The sequence below is a fragment of the Dufourea novaeangliae genome, unplaced genomic scaffold (assembly GCF_001272555.1).
Source record: "Dufourea novaeangliae isolate 0120121106 unplaced genomic scaffold, ASM127255v1 scaffold1, whole genome shotgun sequence".
Classification (NCBI taxonomy): Eukaryota; Metazoa; Arthropoda; class Insecta; order Hymenoptera; family Halictidae; genus Dufourea; species Dufourea novaeangliae.
The window spans coordinates 1,460,309-1,479,842 of record NW_015373885.1 but is presented as its reverse complement, the minus strand read 5'-3'; the positions used below and the strand labels follow the sequence as shown (position 1 = coordinate 1,479,842).

The 19,534-nt window shown below is 36.2% G+C and overlaps 1 protein-coding gene across 1 annotated transcript in view; it reads right to left on the bottom strand.

Annotated features, from left to right (window-relative positions):
- The window catches only part of LOC107193503 (suppressor of tumorigenicity 14 protein-like), a 15,307-nt gene extending 11,563 nt beyond the window's left edge, over nucleotides 1-3,744 (bottom strand). Inside the window, exons 1-2 of the mRNA XM_015582967.1 lie at nucleotides 3,635-3,744; nucleotides 389-767 (exon numbers count right to left, since the gene is read on the bottom strand). Of these exons, the coding sequence (XP_015438453.1) occupies nucleotides 389-767; nucleotides 3,635-3,692 (437 nt within the window). The 5' untranslated portion in view covers nucleotides 3,693-3,744. The remainder of the gene's footprint in view (nucleotides 1-388; nucleotides 768-3,634) is intronic.
- Between the last annotated feature and the right edge of the window lie 15,790 nt (nucleotides 3,745-19,534).

Sequence of the window (19,534 nt, the reverse complement as noted above, 5' to 3'; positions counted from 1 at the left end):
CTTTCCCTATATTCCTCAACGATCGTTAATGTGTGAACCATAGTCGAGTAGATAATGTTACATGTCAAACATAGTCACAAGCAGTTCCATCGGGTATCGTTGATTCTCAGTTTAAAAATACTGATATAATATTCAACTCCATTATCCAACCGTGTATGACTTAATTAATATCGTCCATAGTAAAAAGGACATCAGGTTTTCCAAGACTATCGAAAAACAATCGAACGGACGCCGCGACATTTGTCGGACTGCTTCGACCATAATTTCAGAGTGTCAACGAATTAAAGAGCTGAGCTGCAACCACCAATGGCAGTCGACGTGTTAAATAGCACGAACTATCACACCGACATTTAAAAAAAAATCCACATTCTGTCAAATGCGAGCTTACCTGCACTTCGTTCCCTGGTTTTGGTTCGGTCGTGTATTCGCGTTGTTCTCTTCTTCGTCAACGTTTATCCTGTCATCCGTGCTCGGCCGTGCACCCCCATTATTCGGCCTGTCGTCCGTCGTAGGCCTGTCATCGTCATCTTCGAAATTCGGTTTTCCTTGCCCTTTTCCCGGTTTACCGCTTAACCCCGGCGGACCGCCACCACTTAATCCCGGAGGGTGGTTTCCTGCTAATCCTGGGGGCACACCACCCGGAGGACCTCTCTTGCCGTTTGTATCCTGATCCGTGAATTTATTATGGCCGCGATTCGAGGACCAATTGCTCGACGCCCATGGTGGTGCTGCGCTTCTTTTCACGCGACCGTCCGCCTGATCGGTCACTAACCATGTGACAAAAAAAACCTACAGTTAACCCTTTCATCGCTAAGGGTGACTTATAATATCCAATGTCGGGCCCCTCGATGTACACTAAAGATCACCTATCTTATATCCAAAAGGTGACTATAGTCACCAATTTTCTATCCTAAATGTGACTATAATCACTCGCTTTGTATCCTGAATGTCACTATAATCACTCGTCTTATATCCTAAATGTGACTATAATCACTCGTCTTGTATCCTAAATGTGACTGTAGTCACCTATTTTGCATCCTAAACGTGACTATAGGCATTCATCAAAATTTCAAAATATTTAAAAATTTACCGAAATTTAATTAATTTTGTTTAATTAATTTTAACAAATGTTAAACTGTTCTTCAACGAAATGTAGTCTAGTAACTCAACAACTGTTCCGTACAGTAGCAGCATACTAGCGGCAAACTCCATGGCAACGAAAAGATTAATGAAATAAATTCCCTTGACTTTTATCAAGACACTGTTATTCAATCGTTTCGCGATGCAAGCGGCCCCGTGACACGAGTCCTTACGGAAGAAGTATGAATTACGACGATGCACGCCGTGACTCTAACAGAACTAATAGCGGAATAACGTGTGTAATTTGGAACGGGACGAATTATGGTCAGAGAACTTGAGACAAGTTACGGAGAATATAGAACCATTGAGCCGACGAGCGGAGCGAGTCCATTATTTGGTTTTGGGAAACGTTGTAACTTGATTCCGAACGATTTTGTTGGATTAGATTTACTCAGCTGAATTGTGGTAGAGAAACGCGTCTCAGGTGGCGAATATGCAAATGATGATAATTAAATACGGTAATTTGTCGAAAAATTACTTTATCGCTTATTTCGATGATTTTTTAATATGTTGTAGAAATCAACATTCTGAATAACTTTTTCCTTTCAGGAAAATGTCGGTCGGCCCTAGTTTCCGAGATATTCGTAAAAAACAGTAGGTACCACTACTTTCCTGTTTTGGGTGTGTGGTTAACACTGGGTGGTGTGTTGAGAGATGTTGGGTACGTGGTTAACACTGCGTGGTGACTTGGCTAACACGTTTGTTCATTGCATTCCACTTCTACTTATTGCCAGCACGGCTATGTATACGGAAACATTTTTTTTGTTAATAACTTTTTAATCAGAGATCATTGGAGGTGGGTTTCCTAAACAGCAGTTCTATCTTCACTGTATTGGTACCGACAGTTCTTTGCGAATATCTCGGAAACTAGAGCCGACCAATACTTTCGTGAAAGGAAAAAGTTATTCAGAATGTTGATTTCTACAACATATTAAAAAATCATCGAAATAAGACAGACTCTACTTGGAAGTGGTAACTTTTCTTTATATTACGTCAATAGATGAACTTCATAGACAAATTTACCACTTATAATCAATAAAAAGTAATCTCAGGAAAGAGGGAACTTTATATTTTAATAATTCTGTTTAACTTTTGATCGTTTCAAAAGATACTCTAAATGATTAGTGTCTTAATGCGAGACTTTAAACGTCTTATCATTGATGAGTGTCAATGTCATGCTCTAGTAAATGCAATACGTAATACATCACTCGTTGTTTGTAAACAATCACTGATAGTAATGTATTTCATCGCAACGCAATATTCTTTATAAATTGCCAAATACCGTTTGTGTAAGCGACAAAAATGACAGCCTTATTGAACCTTATACGCATTTGGAGAACAAGGATCGTCTACACCCACGATAGATTCTAATTAATGGTTGTTATTATACTAGAAAACCCTATTTTTAGCATCATAGAGCTAGAGATACAATCTTCGATCGTTAAAATTACGCAGAACGCTGTAATCTTTAGTTCAACTTGCCTTTGTGCATTTCACGTAATTACACACACTACATTGTCAGTTGACATCACCAATTTATATTAGTAGAAAAAAATATAATAATAGACACTGTTGTATACGAACGTTAATTTAATTCATATAATATTAGTATTAGTCATCCTGTTACTTTCCGATAACTATTTCGAACCAAGCGAATCAATCGTCAAACAGTGAACATCCCAGATTCTTTCCTCTATGATCTCATCCGTTCCCTATTACTCATCCTCGAACTTCGCCCTAAATGTCTCATCCCTTACTGACCGTTAGACACAAGATATCCCCCACTTTCCAAATTACTAAACCTATATATATCACGTATGTCTATATAAAAGCAGCATTATTTCTCAAAATACACTTCGTATAACTGTCTAGAACCGACTTTGTATTATATCTATTGTACGTGTAAATGTATTTCACTTTAAATTCTGTATTTGTACCGAGTTCTTATTAAATATAATAAAATAATCAGTCAACGGAATACAACAACGCAGGACCAATTTCTGGACCTAGCCCGCTCAGTACCTTCCCTATCCTCCTGCAATTCTACTCGCTAAATCCACCCAGAAATATGTCCCACATATTACGAAACACCTTCATTGATCTCACAGAAACTTCAGAATTTCCATTGCTGGTAAACTTAAAGCTCAATTACGACACATCTAAAGTGTGCCGCAAAATTATTCGCAACCTGTCTCGTCCGTGGATTACAGACTCGCCCGACGACGACGGACAATTTTATATTGTCGAAAAATTTCACCATTCCCCCCACCCCACATCCCCCTTGATCCCCAAACGTTCAAACTTCCATTAAGTCCCGCTAACGAGCGAAACTTCGTTCGAACACCGTACACGTCGCGAACTCGGAAGTCGCATCCCCGGGGCTCCGTGACTCCCCCGTGCACACGCTTCTTTTTCTTTTTTCTTACCCCCTCACCCCCTTTATGGTTCCCCTTGGCGAACAGCATGGAAATCGAGCATAATGAAGGCTACTCACGCGACACCGCTAATACCGCCAACGAGACGGCCACCGAAAGTGCAACGCACGCGTTCATAACTGCGCTGAACGATGTGACAGCATAACGATATAAAACCCACCGTTCACGATCGTCGACGAACAACTGACCGGATGGGGACCGTGCACATCGAACGACGACGTCAAGGCCCGCGTGGACTGGCTGTAGGAATTCCCCTTCGATAACCCGAGGCTACCAATCGACGACACCAAACTGCCGGGGGAGGGGACACGAGAGCGTATTTGACAGATAACGAAGAAAACCGGTTGTGAAAAAAACATCGGTTTTCGCTATCGATGCCCACGGGATGGAACGTACGGATAACATTCGACGGGGGGGGGGGGCGCATGGATAGACGACGAATGCCTTTGGCAGTGAATTGTACGACCGTGAACCGTGAAATATACAGCTGGTGACGGAAGTTGTCGTGGAGAAGGAATGCGGAGATGAAAAGAGATGATGGATAGAAGAAGTAAATAGTTGCACAGTCGTTTAGAATAAATAGATTCTGGATTTTTTGTTAAAATGGAATCCTAGCTTGAATGATCTTTCGTGAAAGTTTTGACTCAAGTTGGACGAAATTTTATTTGAACAATATCACATTGCTGCACATGAAATGACAGATTTTACTGATAGAAAAGATGTCCCAATTACTGCCATTGTCGCTAATATTGCCACTTTATTTATTTTACTCGATAGAAACGTAACGTAAGAAGAATTGTGTACAAAAAATTTTATTATTACATTGGGACTCTGATTTACATAAAAACAAAGAAATACATGTACTTGTATGTACTTGGTATATGGAAATTAATTTTGAAATATGAAAGTACAATTCGATCGTCGAAAAAGCGACTGCGTAAGTAGGAAGTGATGTTGAAAATATACTAAAGCAAGAGCCATAGTTTTACTACTCAACTTATATTTACTGTACAAAATGGATTGTTAAAGTATATAAGAATTAGGTACTTTGATTTTTGAGGTGGCAGTTATAGCAACAATGGGATTGCTCGTTGATTTTAATTAATTATTTATTAATTCTTCATATTTAATGAATAAAACTATTTTTTTAATGCAAGAGATGTTAAATAATATTATGTTCTAAACTGAAACAATTTTTAGGTTAAAACAACACGTAAAATGATTAAATGAAGTCACACTACAATTATAAGGTTGCAGTAATTTACCTTCAGGGCCGTTCCTGGCGGAGGTGCAAAATATAGTGCTAAGTAACGCAGTATACGCGATTGCGATCGAATAATTATAATAATGTATATTATTATATGAATATAATTATTATTTTTATTATTGTAATATCATTTTTAGTTTTTCTCAGTTTATTCCGGTCATTGCTGATATCGATCGAAAGGTCGAAATATGATCGACTCATGAATATCCGAGTACGCGGGTAATTTTTGTTTATCCGGGTATCTCACGGGTACCCGGGTAAAAGTAATAGCTCTAGTCCAAACACGACATAATTTGGAGTATGTTCAGTATTACATATGTAGTTCGAATCGCAACATTAAGGAAAAACTAAGGGAGGAAAAGAAAATTGATCACATTTTTGCCTTTTCGTTGCAATAAATATAATTGTTTATTTTACTTATATCTCGAGATAAACCTCGTCGAATAAAGTTATTCATTCGATGCTCGTCGAAGAAAGATACTTTTTTTATTCGAATTTCGAATAACGAATACAATTTTTTTTCGAGAACTAAAAAGTCCACCCAAGTACGTCGGGGAAGAGACCAAATGAAATTAATCAAAGTACTGTCGACGTAAACAGCAGCTACTTCAGGTGTGCCTTTAAATAATATACACGAATCTGGTCCGCTCATCTTTCCACTTTGACCCAATTGCAGTTGCCTTCGCTCGTAGACGTTGTCCCAGTCGACGCAGATCGGTCGCACGTGCGCTGTTATCCTGAAGGGCGTGATCAATTTGATCAGTGCTATGTCCTGGCTGAAACTCCCCCTCGAACCTATGTACCTTTTCGGCAACCAGATCTCCTGCACATTCGACTTCTGCAGGTAACCCTCAATGGCGTTCCAATCGCGGAAATGCTTGCCCCCGGTCAAGACGTAATTCAATTTCTCGTTGACTCTTCTGTACGTATCGTCGTAGAAAGAGTGGGCTGCTATTTGCAGAACGTTGGTATTTTTTCTTTGTTATAATCAGACGAATATTTATGCAAATATACTTTTGTCGATCAAACTAGAAAAACCGTGTCGGTCACGGGTGACCGTCGTGTAATAAAAATTCAAATTCAAAATAATAAAATCAGCGTGAATGGAAAATCGATCGAAATAAACTCCACGGTGAATGTGTTAACCATACGAAGCAATCGACAGATTTTCGCAAAGATTTTGAAAAGTCACGCTAACTCGTCTGTTCTATTCCCCTTTTCTCTGATTTTTGTTTTCTTGAATGCATGTTTTACGGTACATTAACTTACGTGACGCAGTCGTACTCGTCGCTCGAATCAATGCAATCGAATTTGTTGTCACACCTCAAGGCCCCGGGCAAACAATCGTTATTCTAGCAACGGAATTCGTGTTCTCTGTTTTTGAAATAACAACAAACGTTGGTTACATGTTTGCAGACGGTGTGTGCAGGATTTTTCTTGATTGCCCCATTTCATCCGGCCGTGCTCGACAAGACAGAAATAAAATAGTTCCGGAAAAAGAATTCGCTGTAAATTGCAACTATGATTCTCGATCTTTTCCCCTCGCCCTCGCAGCACTGATTTAATATTGACGCCAGTGGAAAACGTTTCGCTTTGTCTACAATCAGTTTTCCACGATTTTTGTCACAGTTTATAATTAGTGAATAATAATATTTAATACATACTAAGAATGTCGGTCTCAGAAAGTTTAAATCATCTCTGTGCTTTGGTGAACATATTTAGCTTCTTCAAGGATAACACGTGGATCTTTAAAAAATATTAGGTTGTACATACGAAATGATCGTTTTATTATCCGCTCTTCATACTATATTGAATATTGTACTCAATAATTAAAATATATTCAAAAAATAAATATAACATTTATTTTAAAAAAAAAACAAAAATATAATTCAACAGAAAACAAGCTGCGACATTTCTATTAAGTTTTTACAACTGTATTCGCTACGAAGTATGTACACGTCGTGGACATTGCTTTCATCGCGGAAGAGCAACGGTACGAATTATTGAAAGTTTATCATTTTAAAGTATTCCATAAAAATACCGTCGAAGATCTGCGACCTTTCACGAATTAATCTGAGGTCGTAATCTCTCTCTCTCTCTCTCTCTCTCTCTCTCTGAGAGAGAGGGTAGAGAAAGAGATGAAATAAATGCGACATCATCCTCAGTATTTCTTGGAAATGGAATAATGTTTCTCACGCTGTGAACCCGGTTGCTAGACTGAAGTTGTGACATCACCGGGTATTCACGAAACAAACGAGAATTATACCTCGACAGCTAACGAAACAAAGAACGTAACCCTTCCGAAAAATCTCAATACACAGAGATTTCTTTCCATTCGTCGACGTTGATTTCAGCATATATTTGTTGCTACATCGTCCTAGAAACTTGAGTAATGGATGTAATGCTTCAGGAACACGGCGCCAAGCATGTGTACAAGGTACCAGAAGGGTTACGCGAACTTTGCTCCGACATTTCACGCGAGGTAAGCACGCGCGACGTCTTGCTGAATCGCGAGATCCGTCGTGTTTATCTTAACTGTTTCCAATCTCAACGTTTCTTTTCTATTAACACCGGGGTAAGGTTCACGGTACCGTTTCTTAATTACTGCTATACACTTATCTTCTTCCTAATTAAAAGTCACAGGTATTTGTTGTAAGAGTTATGATTTACACGAGAGCAAGTGAATCCAAATTATTTTTGCTAATTGCTCCGTGCACCGAGTGATCATTAATTATACGAATGTAATAAGTGTAATTGTGAGCGAAGAGGCAGAAGGTGTATTAAGTAAAACACAATAGAACAAAGTTCAACCGGGAGTATAACAAAGACGATATCACTTTCTTGACCTAGAAACGCTATTCATTGAGGTACCGAGATTTTATTCCATTCCTAATTGTATGTATCAGTCTTATAGAAATATGAACCAATGTACATAAACATTTTGCAATTTAATTATCTATTATATTTGTGCATACTTCAATAGTCTGTTATCAACAGAAAAATAGACACAGATCTACACATGTACACTATCGTCCAGATATCCGGACACTAATATGATGAAGCAAATCTGTGAAATATTCCACGATATTTATAAATACTTTTTATACGAAATGTCTTTATTTACTTTGATAACTTTATCTTACGAAACGTGAATATATTAAATTGTTATAGAGAAACGTGAGTAATATTCGTCAACAAATAGTGTCGATAAAAAGTACCAATGACCAAAATTGAATGAAAAGGTATATGTATGTATATGTATACGTAGAATATACAGGGTGTCATGTAATTGTAAAACAACTGGATAGGAGGTGAATCTACGTGAAAAAGTAAACCAAAAATACAGAATACAGTTTTTTCATTGAAGACTTCGTTTTCACGATAATCGACATTAAAAATGAATCTGAAACGCGTGTATTCGTCCATGGTAGTAAGTAGAAACTGAATGTAATGAACAGACGCGTTAGCCAAGTCTTATACAATTTAGAATTATAGAAGTCCTACATAAAAAAATTTTATTTTATATTTTCGACTTATTTTTTCACGTAGAATCACTCCATACCGTGTTATACCACCCGTTATATGACACCCTGTATATACGAAAAGAACAAATTTTAGTTTTGTTCACAAGGTCTGTTGCGCTTTCATGCGTTTAAATGAATATTAATCATGTAAAACAAACAGCATGAAAAGTGTAAGACTCAGTTTCAATTACGTAGTGCAAGAAATTGTGAACTTGTGTTCTACAGAAGAATTAACGATAAGAAAGTCTGGTACTATTGTAAAATTAGCCAAAAAAAGCCATTCAATTCCATAAGTAGTAGCAGAAATGATAGTCTTATTTACTGAAAAATAGCAACATTCTAATATCGACAATGTATGTACATACTGTGTCCGGATACTTATGGACGGTATACAGAGTCGACCACGAAACATGATCACCTTGATTATTTTACTGCTAGCTGTCCGATCGAAAATTTTTTGAATACTACTTTTTTTAAATTTTATTAATTACCTCAATCATTTCATTAAGCATGTTAAATGCACTAAGAATAGAAAATGACTTCTCGTTTTTGTCAATCATAAAAGTCACATTTCTCTACATTATATTTCTCTTTAATTAAAAATGAATGAACATACCTGAAATCTTTAAATTAAATGGATTTTTTTAAATAAACGACGATTTTTTACAACAATGCTAATCACTATATTGTAATAGGTACTGTATACAAGAAATGAGCATTAGAACCATAAGAAATAAATATACTAATAGAGTAAAAATATTTCAGTAAGTAGAACAATAGTAATAATAAATATAACATTGAAATAAGTTGACATAACTGCGTGCTGCAAAGCTATTGTATCGCACTATATAATTACGGAAATGCCGAACGGCTGTGCTGGCATTGAGTACTTACCACTGCCGATATCGCACTCTCCGCGAAGCTATTTTGCTTTCTGGTTTGAAAACAAAATCGATGTTATTAGTTATGTTTATGAAAAATATCCTTAAAAATTGGTGCAAAACTGGTGTCTCTCCGCGTTTAGTCATTGCTCAAACATATTTAATGAATCGTAATCTGCTATGTGATAATATCATTGTATTTGGAAAAGTCTACAGACTCTTTTGGTGTAAACAGAAATTGAATACATTCATAGTTTTGCCGCTATTTTAGTTTGAATTCGGAAAATATGAATCTTTTTGAAAAATCAAATTTCTCAAAAACTGTACGCGTTAGAGAAAAACGGTTTACAGATTAGTAAGTACTCAACGCATCAAATACTATAAAAATCGCATAGTGGAGATCGAAACGTCGACAAAAAATTGAAATTTATTGTACAGTGTAATCAGAAATTTTATCGTAAATTATCCACTGATTGTCCTATAATAACAGGTTCTCAGATCGCAACCCGAAAATTTGTACGCGTTCATCGCCGAATACGTGGACACGCTTCTGATCACGCGGGAGAACACGAAAGGTGAGCTTCTTCGTCCGATCCTGTCGTCGTTATCGATCATCGATTCACCTTTTATTTTTACCCGGCGATTTAAGAATAAATTTTATCGTTCGTTCTAGTCGCGGTTAAAGTTGTAAACAACATTTTACTCGGAAGCCAGGCGATTCTCTGCATACTTTACCGGGCCGGCTTTAGTTTGGAGCAGATCGCCGTCGCGGCACCACGGATCCAGGTATAATATTTTTTTCCTTATCTTCTGAACTAGAGACTGACATAGGGGAGAGTGGGTAGGTTTGGATCGTGGGAGCTTTGGGTCAGCTAATACATTTTCATCCTTGTTAGGCACACTTTATTCGCATGTCAATTGTTCGTTGTTGCAGTAGTAGGAGTACAGTAAACCCTCATGAGTGTTCGAAGGCTCCTCGGCACTGAATATACAGGTCGTATATACAGGTCCAGAAATTCCCATGGTAGGGGTGATTCCTTAAAGAAACAAAGTGTACTTTCGAACTCTGTCACGAAGCGAGGGCACTACAGTCTTTAGATCCAGTCATGGACCTAGGAATGGGACCTTGTGCTCCGTCTTCTAATTCCTATGTCCATGGATTCATTCGCGGTATACATTCCCCATGGCGCATGCGCCTTTTCTTGCTTTTAAAACATGACGAATAAATAAATGACAACTAAACGCTTTGATAGTAGAACGTTCTTGACTTTTAGTTAAAGAAAATCATATCTGAGGGACAGAAGCCAAACATTACAATGAAAAATATTTGTATATTTTGAATGAAAGTCGAAATCATATTACTACGTGGCACGCTCTCTACTGGCAGCACGCACAACTTGTGTTCCGCATGCGTTTTTGTACGGACACATCGATTGCCGCGCTGTGTGACTAGCGGAAGATTCAGGAAACTTTTAGTCTTCATTGTGGGATCATCTCAACGCAGGAGTTTCCGGACCTGTATATACAACCGTGCTGAACATTAAATATTTCATAAATTGATAGCCATATGCGGCTGAAACAAATATCATTGGCTTCAGAATTTCAAACTCTATTACTGCACTAAACCTCATTAAAAAGTTGGCATTACATCTAGGGACCCCTCCTTGTCAGTGCCGAGGAGCCTGCGAACACTCATCGAGGATTTACTGTATTCATAACCTAAGCGAGAAGTTTGTACAATGTGAATTTAGTCTTATACAAGTATAAGGGCACTTTCATGATAAGTTTAATACAGATTGCTAACCGAAATAAGTCGCTGCTATAAAGTCGTACATGATATCTCGTGCTGGTAACAATTTTCGCTGCGCTTGTCCTACAAATAAGCAAGTCGGCAGTCATCAAAGGGAATTGCGTAGAATAGCAAATGAAAAAGACGTAATAAATAAAATCGAATTTTTAATTTTCATTCGCTACTTTTTCATTTGCTATTCTACGCAGTTCCCCTCAATGCCTGTCCACTTATTTGTTCTTAGTACAAGCGCAGCGCATAGCCAACGCTACCGCGAGAGCTCCACCGGTAGATTCGTGCTCTGATTGGTCGGGGTTTTTCGTTAATATCTCGTTAACAAAACCTCGGAGAATTTTTTCGCTAAGGAAAAAGTTGATTCAAATCGCCCCAGGAATTACCCCTTTCAAGGACTTACAACTATTTTGTGGCACCCTTATATTTTTTTGCAATTTGTCTTGTTAGGAAAAACGAGAATTTAATTGTGTAATTATTTTATTCTTGATTTCCTTTGATATTGGTTTCATGTTTGACAAATAGTTTAAAAACCCCTTTATCAATCACACAAATAATCTTGTGGGAAAACATATTAACAAAGATTAACACTATTCAACGATAACTTCTGTAACAATGAATACTTAGATCCTCGTAAGCGACTGAGAGTTCGAAGCGGTGCAAAACTGAGCAGGTACAACCAATTTGTCATTTTTAACGATACAATACATGAAAAAAAGGCACTGCAAAACCTTGAAAACTAGCATGTGGTGTTGACTTTTATGTTATTAACTCAATGATTGCAATACCATGTTGTGTATCTGAATCAATAGAAATATTCTGAGAAATTCTATAAACTGTGTTGAGTTTTTCTCATCACTGTAAATTTCATTATCGTATGACCGATACTTATCGACTCCTAACATTGTGCAATTTGTCTGCCCTTTTTTCCTCTCTGTTTTGCAGCAAGCGTTCCGCGAGTACTTGGACGCGATTGACGTGCAAGCCGTCTGTCAAGGTAAGGGAACCGATAAACGAATCCTGAGAAAGGTACATAGTTTGCGCTATTTTCAGGCTACTGCTTTAATATAGGTTTACTTTTACGATAGAACCGTGTAAATTTATTATTACAATTGTCAGTATTAATCCTTTTGTACATGAGCTTGTAAATGGAATAAATACACTGCATGGCATAGTTATGCATAGCATATTCTCGTTAGAAAACCACCCTAAGATTTTCAATTTGATGTATTGTGGTTAAAATGAAAACAAACCAAGTATGCCGTGTCTGAAATTGTGTTGAGAAATAATATTTCTTCAGAAAAGGATAGATTATATTCCTTAGAAAAAAGTGGTTCGTTTTTATTTTAACCACAATACACAAGTATTGACAATTTTAGGGTGGTTTTACAGTTATGCCATGCGGTGTAGAATTCTTTGAAGCTGTGAACGCAATTATGGAGGAAGCACGTGGCAAAACATTGAATCAGATGGTGAAAATAAAAAGAAATAGCTATCAATAAATTACGTAATAGGATGTTGCAGTGACATCCCGTAGAAAACGAAAAAACTTTCCATTCAACCCAATCAATTACTTCCACGACTGTTAAAAGATATAAGAAAATGATTCTGATACAACTTGGATTCCCTGTCTATCAATTCAATTTTATGGATAATATATAATTAACTTCGATCGCAGGGGCAACTTGCGATGAACAATCCAGGATCTCCATACGAAGTATCCTGGAAGCAACTGGATCAACGCGCAAAGATGCTGAACGTGCTGCTACGGTGATACAAGTAGGTTTCAGTTGTACCAATGTGTAAATCATCGCGTCTTCTAATTTCAGTTGAAAAAACACGTTAACCCTGTATGTCTTAACAGGACATTGTACTAGCAAGTGCTAGTACGAGGGATGTCTCCAAAGTTCTGGAAATTGTATTATAAATTGTTTATTTTATTCATTTTCGTCCATATTACATTCCAACAGAGTTTTTTTCATCAAGTCGTTTATATCTTAAAATCGGCCACCACATAGAGGTATTTCCAATTTTGGCAACGATTGTTAGCAAGTGTTGAGTGTCTGATTAAGCAAATAAGTTGGATGTGGGAATAATTCCCAACGCAAATCATTTAAACCTGATTTAAAAAAAAATAACAGCTCCTTGATAACGTATAACTTCTTCCATAGTTGCAAAATTATAAATCAAAATCAGTCTGATCGACATTGACTAAGATCAGTGAGAAAACCTGTCAGGCCTTGTCTGTACCTGAAATCAGGAATTTAAACCGGTATAATTTTGATACTGGTATTATGCCATCAAAACTATACCGAAACCCATACATTACCGAAAACCGAAATAAATACCGATATTTTTTCGGTTTCTATTAGGGTAGGTCTTATATAGGGTTGTATAGGGCGATGGTACAACTGAAAATACCGGTATAATACCGGTATTTTACGTTCCGGTATAAGTGCATGCCTGAAATCATTAATCATTACCCCTACATTATTCAGTCAGATCGCAAGTCTCAGAATTTTGGAAACACCTCTCGGATATTACAATAAAATGCCGCCATGTACCACCTTGGAACCCATCTAGAACTTCAAAATACTACTTGTTTGAAGGCCTCTGAGATACTATAAAATGATGCTAGCATTCAAAGTTAACCATACTTAGTTGCCTGAAAATATAAATACAATAACAAAGAACCATAAAAGAAAAGAAACCATATTTTAACGGATTTGAAGTATCTAGAATAAAAATTGCAGTACAACAAATAACAATAACATAATATTCAGGACTTAAAGGGTTATAAGAGCGAAATGAACCGATGCACTTAATGAATATTTAGAAATAACGATTACAAGGTTAATTGAATTAGGCTGCGTTTCGTGGCCATTACGAGAGGATAGCTCTGAACGAAGCTCAAGGAAAGATCCAATGGCAGAGGGCAGTGACGAACACCTTGGAGATCCTGAAAAAAGCCGGTGCCACGCAGGTAGAGATCTCAAAAGCAGCGAGACACGTGAAGGTGAGTAACACCCGACACGATTTCCGTCAAAAGGGGAGACCGGGGTTAAGAGTAACAGGGGTAGCTTGTAACGGGGCTTTTTAAATAAGAGACAGCACTATGATAACAATTAATCAATAAATTATCATAATTAATTGATCTCATTAAAAAGATAATGTTATGTTGTGCTAATTATAAAAAGGCAATTTATGTTACGTTGAGTACCTATTGATTAAGAAATAATGTTGTGTTGAGCCACTTAAATAAAAAACTATAACGTTATGTTGATTCTTTCTAAACATTGGCTAGTTTCAATTCTTTTTTGTCTTTCATTATACACAATTCTGCTTAATCTCTATTTATAGTACTTTACCCCAGCGTTGTAACTTTTTACCCCAAATTGGGGCAAAAAGTAACAATCCGGTTCGGTTAATTTTCACGGTCATAGTATTTTTAACAATTAATCTAAAAACATTCTATCGCTATAGAACTAATATTGAATCTCCAACTTATTCGTATAAATTGATATTAAATCTCTAGCTAAAGTATGGACTTTTTTATTTCATGAAAACCAAAAACTGTGGTTTTCTCTCCCGATCTCCCCTATCATCGCGGACGAAAATTAAATCGATCATTGTCGCGCGGCAGTTCGCCTATCGCGGTTACTACACAAGACGGAATCAAAGGATGGACGCTCGTAAGACCTTAATTCTGTGTGGCTGCGGAGAATTTTACGCGAGCTCACGAGTGGTTTCGGGGGTGGATCCAATAATGTGAATCATTCACGCAGCGGAAACTGAAGAGGAACTAAAGAGGGACCAACGTATACTGGAGCCGGCGGAAGCTATTCAAGCAGTCGCTTGGATGGAGATGATGTACGAGGACTCTGGACTGACGCTGGAGACGGCCAACGAGGCTGCCACGATTATTCAAGTAAGGTTACTTTTAATCGATATTTAACCATTTAACGCCCAGTGTTGCACCGGTGCAACACTCCTTTCAAAAATGCATCAAATTCTGTTGCCAGTTAATATCTAACTTTTGTCAGCAAGTTGTTTCACCGATGTGAAGTAGATCTTTACGTTTTCAGTGGAGAAATTCAAGGTATTCCTTCCATAAATAAATAAAAACAGAAGAAAAATGAAACAAAATAAGTTTGCTTAATATCGATATTTTCGATTTCAAAATAACAAAGTACAACATACACAGGGTGCTCCGCTTAAAATAGGCTGCCTAAATATCTTCTTTATCTGTGATCATACGAGAAATATTTTTTACGTAATCTGAATGGTTTCAAGACACGAATTCGATGGTGGAAACAATTATATAAGCGAAGTAAAAATTTTTAGAGTAAATTTTTTTATAAGTAAATCTAACATTTTTAGAGTTCAAGGTCATTTCAAGGTCATATTATTATAAATGGATGAATGCACAATTGGCTATAACATACAATAGGAAAAATTATGTACATATACGTAAAAAAAAATATGGGAGAAAAAATTATTAAAGAATGGCACTTATAAAAAATCTTTGCCACCATCTGATTCGTCTCTTGAAAACATTTAAATTAATCGTGTCTAGTCAGCAAGCCAAAACAAAAGGCGATCTGTGGGACTTTTTTTTTAAAGAAGTATAGACTTCTTTCGCAACTAATACTCTATTAAAAAATGCATATATTGTGTAACTTATTGTAGTGTCTTTTGTACCAAAATATTAAAAGTTGAATGAGTAACAGCCACTCTCCCGCTAACATATGATTTTATTTAGTAGGAGAACGAAGGGTTTTTTCAACAAATTGATTGTAGACAAAATGGCAGCCGTTTAATGCAAAACTTTCGATGCTTAAAGTTTTCGTTTTTCGTAAATTACAAAGGGAGTTTTCATTACAAACGAAAACCCTTCGTTCACCTACCAAATGAAATCATATATTAGCAGAATCTTTTTGAATTTGTAATCGTGAATCAAGAAATCGTGTTCACCGCAAAGCGCCTTTAAAGAAACAGCTTCCGTGAGAGTGGCTGTTACTCATTCATTTTTAAATATTTTGGTACAAAAAAACTACAATAAGTTGCACAGTATATGCATTGTTCAATAAAGTATTAGTTATAAAAAAAGTCAATTTGTTTTATCAAAGAAAATTCCCAAAGGTCGCTTTCTTTAGCTTGCTGACTATGTGTAAGCTCTTAAACGACCTAGTTTATTTTTACAGGGTGCCTCCGAAAGATATGTGCAAGCAGACGTGAGACTATTCTACGTAGAAAAATAAGTCGAAAATATAGAACAACATCGTTTCATTCGACACGTCGTTTTCGAGAAAATTGACTATTAATCTGGGACGCGTGTATTCGCCGAGGTAGTAAGTAGAAATGGAATGCAATGAACAGACGCGCTAGCAAAGTCCTATTCAGTTGCCCGTATATCCTGCAGATCTTCAAATTCAATTTTCTCGAAAATGAAGCCTTAAATGAAAGAATTTTATTCTATATTTTTTCGCATCTTTTTAAGAGGAATCACCTCATACAAACTTGAACATAAGTTTCGGAGGCACTCTATATAATTTACTAACTGGTAATCCAACGCGAAAGAATGTGATTCTACATGCACAAATAAGTCGAAAGTGTAGAATAAAATTTGTTCGTACGATGCTTTGTTTTCGAGATAATCGAATTTGAAAATCTGCTGGATACACGTGCAGTAGAATAGGGTTTGACTAGCGCGTCTGATCATTGCATTCTGTTTCTACTTATAGTCACTGCGAAATACGAATGCATACGCGTTAGATGAATTTTAAAAATAGAGTATCTTGGAATCGAAGCGTCGTACGAAAATATGTTATTCTACATTTTCAACTTATTTTTCCATGTAGAATCTGCAGACTTTTATTTTATACTAGACAGCGAACTTCCGTATGTAAAATGTCTACAAAAATCATATACAAAGTATATTCTGCACATGCGCAGGAACAATGTGATAGATATAGTTAATGCGTTCTTCATAATACTGTTATTTTAACCTATAATTATAAACAAATCTGTCTTTTATTTTATCTTTTTCTTATAAATCTTTTTTTTACAAAACATTTTATTATTTTTAAGAAAATAAAACGATGATAAAACTTTAAAATAATATAATCCTAGATTAATAGAACTGTATAAGTTGTTTAACTGTATTATGAAGAATGTATTAACTATATCACATTTCTTCTGTGGATGTGCAGAATGAGATACTTTAGTACATGCTTTTTGAGGGCATTTTATATAATCGAAATTTGAGGAATTGGCAGTCTAGTATATAATATAGAAGTCTGTGGTAGAATCACATCCTTTGTAAGACCATTTCGGAAACACCCTATATAAAACAAACTGTATCGATTCTTCTTAACATTTCTACTTCACTGCGTTTTACATGCATAGTTGTATGCACCATAAATGTATAAAATTGTATTAAGAGAACGTTTGTCTTTATATTTATAAAAATCTGACAAAATTGCACGAACATTTGGGAACAACCGAATATCTTTCTATTATATCCAGAAAGCCTTCAAGAAGTATTGTGCGAAGAGAGCCAGCTACGACGTGCATCGATTAGAATCGACGAAGACGATGGTTGTTAATGCTGTTCTCGATAGTCTGCGTTACAGAATTTTTCAAAACGTGATATCCCGTGAAAATATCCCCACGGAATATGGTACTCGAGAGGAGTTAACGATCACCAGCTCGAAAGTTCAGATGACTTTCAAAGAACGCTTGCAGATGACGCGTATATCGAAAGAAGGTGAATACTTGAATGAAATCGAGAGATTTCCATTAAAATTGCAATACCGAGCTCCATCAAGCGTACTGAAAATCCTATTTTTATACCAAAAAGGCAAACAATGATTTTCAATGCGGTCTTAGCAAGAAAAATTGCGTCTATAATATTATAATTAATTTCTGTAATACTTTAATGTCATAATTAACCTGTTACTTGGGAAAGATGAGTTAGCTCCTCTACATTTACTGATATTTTTCTGTTTATTTTGTAATCCCTCGCTTCACTATACGTTCAGTCACTATACATATACATTGCAAATATGTCAGAGGTAGTCTACGGACAAGTACGTTTTGTGATGTCAGGCTACGTTATGGGTCCAAAGTAAACTTTGTCGTGTTATTGTACAATATTTTCATCATTACGATTGATACATCATAAATGATTGGAAATCGGTTATTTGGAACCATTCTGGTTAATACTATCCAAAGACGACCTTAATGTCTTACCAACTCGATATTTGCACAAATTACAAAGTATTCGAATTAGATACAAGATGAATACACTTCATTCGCATTTAATTTCAATTACGTTAAAAACAATCAATATACGAATATAATAATTAACATACACAACTAATAGATTTAACAAATGAAACACTGAAAAAATCTAATTTATAAATTGAGCCACATATTTTAATCAGATGATCTGGAAAGTGCAGAAGAAGAGGAGGAAGTGGAATACGATGAAGAATACGATGGTAACAGATTACTTTTGAATTCATTACGAACCACTAGATCATTGTAACGAAACTAGAACTGAAATATCGAGTGTGACTACACCACAGAAGCAGAGGAAATTGTAACTACAGAACTTAGTCCCGATTCTGAATACCGTCCAGCAGGATCGGAAGCGAAAATCGACGCAGAATACACGGAAGAACAGTTGACGGAAACGGAAATGAATGAGCAGCGAACATCGGAAGACGAAATTACAACGGAGGAGCAATTGCCTACAGGGGTTGAACCACAATCGAAGCCTGAAGTCGAATACCCGACGGAATTAGAAGTCGAAGAGCAAGCTGAAGGTAAAAGACCGGGAAAAGAAAATTTTTTGATCTTCCTACTTTATTGCTTTGGAAAATGGAATTACTATATTCTTTTGGAATTCTGTCCATTGTTTATCACTGAAAAAAATCCCTTTTAGTTTTGATATTTCGACAATTTTAAGACTCAGTGGAATAGGTGCACATACCACAATACTATAAGTTTACACAACTACTTTTAGGAAAACAAATTTTCTCAGGAAATTCGTTATGAACTAGCAGTTATTTTAATTGGCAATTGAAGTAGGTGATCAATGGCAATTACTGTCAAATTTTGACTTGAAAATTCATATTAGGTATATGACACGTTTTTTAATATTCTTAGAAAAATGGTAATACTATTCGGACAAAATTTTTTTTCACCATACATAACATTTTTCACTATGTCTTGATATTTTTATTTCGTTATCCTTCCACTTATTCTCATTACAAGAACGCTTTTTACTTCTGATGATCACACTAGATGTTCTCATCATGTTGAAAATAATCAAAAAATTATGTTTCTTTATTTTCAAGATGGAGACAACGTAAATGCAAATACGTAAATAAAAATGTTCCTCCTTCACATTCAAACTCGGACTGAATAAAAAAGGCACAATCATATATCTCTCTACAAAAATATTTGCCAGAATAGCC